The sequence below is a fragment of the Nicotiana tabacum genome, chromosome 16 (genome assembly GCF_000715075.1).
Source record: "Nicotiana tabacum cultivar K326 chromosome 16, ASM71507v2, whole genome shotgun sequence".
Classification (NCBI taxonomy): Eukaryota; Viridiplantae; Streptophyta; class Magnoliopsida; order Solanales; family Solanaceae; genus Nicotiana; species Nicotiana tabacum.
This window is the reverse complement of record NC_134095.1, coordinates 106,670,062-106,676,124: the sequence shown is the minus strand read 5'-3', so window position 1 is coordinate 106,676,124 and position 6,063 is coordinate 106,670,062. Positions and strand designations below refer to the sequence as shown.

At 31.9% G+C, this 6,063-nt stretch overlaps 2 protein-coding genes across 2 annotated transcripts; both read left to right on the top strand.

Annotated features, from left to right (window-relative positions):
* Nucleotides 1-677: 677 nt before the first annotated feature.
* LOC142170354 (uncharacterized) lies at nt 678-2,643 on the top strand. Its single transcript, XM_075232247.1, has 5 exons — nt 678-768; nt 1,426-1,629; nt 1,706-1,712; nt 1,808-2,358; nt 2,504-2,643. The coding sequence occupies exons 1-5, from the start codon at nt 678-680 to the stop codon at nt 2,641-2,643; spliced, it is 993 nt and encodes a 330-aa protein (XP_075088348.1).
* A 263-nt stretch (nt 2,644-2,906) lies between these two features.
* Nucleotides 2,907-3,562, top strand: LOC142170353 (uncharacterized). Its single transcript, XM_075232246.1, has 2 exons — nt 2,907-3,110; nt 3,314-3,562. The coding sequence occupies exons 1-2, from the start codon at nt 2,907-2,909 to the stop codon at nt 3,560-3,562; spliced, it is 453 nt and encodes a 150-aa protein (XP_075088347.1).
* Nucleotides 3,563-6,063: the final 2,501 nt, after the last annotated feature.

Sequence of the window (6,063 nt, the reverse complement as noted above, 5' to 3'; positions counted from 1 at the left end):
AAAAACATTTTTGCCCCAAAAAAAAACTTGGCCAAACGGGCTATAATTTCTAAAAAGTTTGATCGAATATGCCACAAGTCTACTAGATTTTAGTGCAAGAGAAATTACAAGATGAGATTTTTTCCTTCTTATACCATATATGAAACTTTATTACCAAATATGTGCATAGTTTCTAATTTACCCGTCATGTTCACACTTTTTCTACAATTATTATATCATTCATTAAATACTAATTATTAGTAACTGAATCTTCCTAATTAGGCGCGCTACAAATCAGGAACAGAATATTCTAATTGATTTAGCGATCTTCAAATCAAATTTGAAACGGAAATCCTTTATCTTCAATTTAAAATCAAATTACATAGACTCTTTTCTGCAAAAACTCTGTTCTTCGATATTTTTCCTTAAACCTCAAATCAAAAAAAGACAAAATCGTCAACAAATTCGAATCAAATTGTAGAAATCAGTTCTGCGAAAGCCCAGTTCGTCGACTTTTTCCTCAATCCACTGATAAAAAAAAGTGACAAAATATTCAACAAATTCAAGTCAAATTGTAGAAATCAATTCTATCGATACTCTGTTCTTCATCTTTTTTTTTTAATCCAAAAAATCAAAAAGCGACAAAATATTGAACAATACCTCAGCAACGACACACAATCATGTCCAAAATCTCAATCATGCTACAATTAAATGGGAATTGGGATAGCTATGGCAGATTTAGAGATTTTCAAGTTGATGGCATTGTGCTCGATGGGGATGCAAGTTACAGTATGTTGATTTCTACAATTGCAGAGCAATTAATGATTGATATTTCAGAAAAAATTGTAGAAATCAAATACATTGTGAATGAGAATTGTCCTCCAATGGAGATTAGGAACGATATGGGGGTTCGTGTGTATATGGAGACAAAAGGAGAATAAAAACTTAGGATCGTATCCGTTATTTATAAGTGTACGAGATTTCAATATGAAATTGACTATTACCAATGAGAACGCAAGTGCAAGTTTGTTATGTTTTAAATTCTATGGAAGTCTGATTTTACGGTAATATTTATAAAATTCCTACATTTATCTAAAAATAAACTACACATCAGTTTTAGGATGTATAAAGCAATATTGTTTTCATGATTATCTACAAAATTACTACAACTAAACTACAATCTATGTTGAAAAAATATTGACTACAAAATTTTCTCTTCATCTACAAATTTTTTACAAAAATCTACAAATATACTACAAATCAGTTTAAATATGTATAAAGCAGTATTATTTGTAAGGGTATCTACATAATTACTACATTTATACTACAATTAAACTACAATCTATGTGGAAAAAATATTGACTACAAAATTTTCTCTCATCTACAATTTATCTACAAAGATTCTACAAAATTGTAATGACATTGTTTATCTTTATTTTCATGCAGGTTCGTCTGGGACAATAAAGTTACTTGATATGCCAGCCTTTCTCGTCATAGAGGAATATCAAAGTGAAATAATAACTGAAGGTACACAAAGTGTTATCGAAGAAGGACAAGTGTATCAAGACAAGCAAACAATTGCAACTGCAATGAAGCACTATTTTGTCATGCACAGTACCAATTCAGGGTTAAAAGATCTAGCCACAGAAGGTATGAAGATATTAATGGTGAAAATATCATTATAAACAGTATTTTCCTTGTGATATGTGTTTTTCAAACATTGTAGATGAAAAGTAGTTATATTGTATAGTGTGTTACTTTATATTAAAACAGTTCTTTTGTTACATCTACATTGATAACCTGTGTTATAAATGTATTTCTTTTGTAGCTATTGGCTTATATGCATTGGAGAAAACTGTAATTGGCACTTCAAGGCAACATCAATTAATGATTCTGCAATGTTCAAGGTCAGGAGTTTCAACCGACAACACACATGCACCTTAATGGACGATACATTCATACAACGCAAACGTATTGCAGTTGTAGTTGGTAGCATGATCATTCCAAAGTATTGTGATCCTAAGACAGTTTACACACCAAAGGACATACAAACTGACATGTTGTCCCAACACGGAGTGAACTTAAGCTGCATGCAAGCATGGAGAGCAAAGGAAAAGGCTTTACAGTTTTTGAGAGGTCATCCGGCTGACTCCTACAGCAAATTACCAAAATATTTTTATATTCTTGAGAAGACGTACCCTGGTTCAGTTGTTAAATTGAAGACGACAGCAGATGAATGCTTCTTATATGCATTTGTTGCTCTTTGTACATCAATAAATGGTTGGGAATATTGTAGACCAGTAGTAGTAGTTGATGGGACATTCTTAAAGTCAGCCTATAGGGGGATTATGATGACAACAAGCACAATGGATGTAGCAGGTAAAATTATAGTTATTTTGTAGGCAGTTTATAAATTGTAGATACATTGTAGATACTTTGTAGATATATTGTATTTTATATGTATTTGTGTTTTTATATGCATTTTCAAAGCTGCCATTTAATTATTTTTTGACTAATAATGTAGGTACAATATTGCCTTTGGCATATGCTGTGGTTGATTTGGAAAACGACGCATCGTGGAAGTGGTTTTTGAGAAATTCAAGCAAGCATATGGTGAAAGAACTTCAATGTGTGTTGTTTCAGATAAGAATGAGAGTATCCTGAAAGCAACATCAATTGTCTATCCGAGCGTGCCACACTACTCTTGCATGTGGCATATTTGGACAAATATAAGGGCAAAGTTCAAGAAGGGTCATCTACAATTAAATGAATTGTACTTTGCTACAACACGGTCATATACTCTGGATGAATTTAATGAAAGAATGTCGAAGATTGAAGAGATAGACCCGCGTGTTAAATCATACCTCTATGATGTTGGCTATCATAGATAGTCAAGAGTACATGCAACGGTGAATAGAACTTGGACTATGACATCAAACATTGTAGAGTCGTTGAATACTGTAATAAAAGATGCAAGAGAGCTGCCAATATTTGACCTATTAGAGTATATGAGGACACTTCTTGAACGTTGGACGAACGAGAAGTTATTGAAGGCAAAGGGTACTTTCACATTCCTTGGGTCCAAATTCAATAAAGAATTGGAGAACAGAACATTATCTCAGAAATTTAGGGTAAGATATGTTTATTTGGTGCAGAAAAATAATATTTTAATATACAATGTTTCCAGATTGTAGATAAATTATAGATAAATTGTAGACAAATTGTAGTTAATTTGTAGATTGTAGATAATTTGTAGATAAGTTGTAGATAAATTGTAGATAATCTATTTTTATGATTGTAAATATTTTTCTTTCTGTTTGTTATGTAATTGTAGGTGAGTGCTTCAGCAGATCATATCCATACTGTGATAGATGGTGTGAAGCGGTACATTGTGTGTCTTGAAAGCAAAAAATGTAGCTGTGGCCAGTTCCAACTTGATGAACTTCCATGTGCGCATGCTTTGGCAGCTTTAAGGCACAGGAATGAAACTTATGAAAACTATTTCTCTCTGTATTACACAAAGGAGAGCCTACAGCGTACGTATGAAATACCAATAAATTTCCTTCCTGATGAAAGCAAATGAAATGTGCCACAACATATATCTGATGAAGTAGTAAATCCACCTACGGGAGAGAAAAGGCAGCCGAGAAGACCTCAAAAAGAAAGATACAAAACATATGATGAACTAAAGTCAAAGAAGTACAAGGTGTCATGTGGCAACTGTGGAGGTGAAGGGCATAACAAAAGATCTTGCAAGAATGTGCCCAAAAAGAAATAAATATCATGTAGTTAGAATAGTATTCAAAATAATTGTTAGTGTGTTCAAGTTAACAGAATTTTGTGTGTAATCGTTTAAGTTTTTAAAGATCATAATGTAGTTAATTTCAATTTGTTTCTGTGTTTGTTAACATGTCTTTTTGTATTGTGTCAAGCATCTACCTCCATTTTTGACATTCTGTACATAGCAGTTAATATTTATTATCTACAATATAACTACAAGTTAAAAAATTAATTTAACTTGAACTGACAGTTATATACAGAAATTAAATACAACTGGAGGTATTCCCTATAAATTATATACATATTCAACTATAAAATTATATACAATCTCAACATTCAGTGTTTCCAGATTGTAGATAATTTAAAGTTTTTTTTGTAGATAAAGTGTATTCTAACAACATAATAACTACATTTAAGATAATGAAGAATAAGTGCTGTAAATATTAAACAACTGGAGATAAAACCACCAAGTTATTTTCAAGTGAACTACTACACTGGATAGAAATTAACAAAACAAAAGATCTGCTACAATAAAAACACAAATGAATTGTTCAGAAAGTTGTGTGCTATACTTCTCCTACAAAATAGCATCAACTAAATTACATATACATGACACTACTTCTTCTTTCTCGGGACTCTTGTTTTCTCATTCAATGCATGTGCATCCTTCCTCCTTGCTAGTATGCATGTAACCTCACTTTCACTGATTGACCCATCTTCATGCTTCTTTGTAGCATAGTCCCATAGGAGCGCTCCATAGCGTCTACGATGTTGGTCAATATCAGAAAGGTCTTCTGCGGGAATTGACAAATATTCAAGGCTAACATACTCCGCAAAGGCAGCAACAAATACACCGTAATCGCTTCATAACACAATTTTTTTTAAAAAATATTTACCAAATGATTAAAAATAAAAAAGAATTAAATGCATAGAAAGAGAGAATAGATTTTTTACAGTGACCCTTCTTTTTGCTGTGGAATCTTTCCAACGATGCGCTGAATGTTAAGAGGGTCGGTAACAGGTTTCTCGATGTATGCCTTTGTATTCTTGAAGTTAATGTCTTTACGCTTCCCATAGAAACCAGTGCATGACAAATATAAAGGGATAATAACAGAAAACTTTTCGACACAAGATTCAACAACTTGATGGTTGCATGAAGAGACCATGGAATCATACGCATAAAGTTGCATGTCTGCAATGTTGAAAACGACCAACGCCCAATGGAATTTTTCTACAATATTGACAGGCATGATGACATAGTCAACTTCATTCTATGCAACATTGGCAAGTAGTCTATACCCCAAAATATATTCTGCAATAACATCTTGGTGTTTAACATCCGAATACTTCTTTTGTGGAGGTGAATTTATGAACTTTTCATAAATTTGTTCTATCCTGGTCTTGAACAAACAATCCGTTGTGATAAACCTGATTTTGTTATTGGGGCCATACTTGCCTCTTTTCCTCAAGTAATACATTAAAACATCAATGTGTTGCAACCAAAAATAGTTGGCATATAAACAACAAGTCAACTTCAAATAATCTACATAAAACTACATTATAACTACAATTTACTACAAAACAGAAACAAAAAATCTACAAATGATGTCTAAAAACAGCTCTACAATTTAAACTACAAAGTCAACTTCAAATAATCTAAAAATAACTACAATTTATCTACAGTTACTGGGCAAACATGTAACACAACATCTACAATCATGTCTACATTATATCTACATTTTATACTACAATTAATCTTGTAATGTTCTACATAAACTACAAAATAACTACAATTACACTACAAACAGGAAATACAGCAACAAACTATTCTGTCCACAAAATATATATAGAATTTATACTATAAATAATCTTCAAATATGATACATAATCTGAAACCTAAATACAATTACACTAGATACAAGAAAGACAACATTTACAATCATATCTACATCATATCTACAATTTATACTACAAGTCATCTTCATATATTATAGATATCTATAACATAAATACAATTAAACTACAAAACAGAAGACAAAATATCTACAAATCATATCTTGGGAATAGACTCCTTGATACTTACCGAGTCATTGAGGACTTGTCCGGGGTGAGCCAGGGAAAAGAACCATTCCTTCTTATCAACCTTTACCACTCCAAGGTCTAACCAAGGCTTAATTTGGTTATCCTTTATGGAAAACGGAGCCTTCCTCTTGTAACAACAAATAAATGTCAAAAAAAAAATTGTAGATTGAATTAGATATGTAAAAGATAAATGCTGAAATGCAAGTGTCAAATTATGCATTC

Coding starts and splice junctions, on each gene's coding strand:
- LOC142170353 (XM_075232246.1), top strand. CDS start 2,907: ATGACATCAAACATTGTAGAGTCGTTGAATACTGTAATAAAAGATGCA. Junction 3,111..3,313: donor CATTATCTCAGAAATTTAGG/GTAAGATATGTT, acceptor ATGTAATTGTAG/GTGAGTGCTTCAGCAGATCA.
- LOC142170354 (XM_075232247.1), top strand. CDS start 678: ATGCTACAATTAAATGGGAATTGGGATAGCTATGGCAGATTTAGAGAT. Junction 769..1,425: donor CGATGGGGATGCAAGTTACA/GTATGTTGATTT, acceptor ATTTTCATGCAG/GTTCGTCTGGGACAATAAAG. Junction 2,359..2,503: donor AAGCACAATGGATGTAGCAG/GTAAAATTATAG, acceptor CTAATAATGTAG/GTACAATATTGCCTTTGGCA.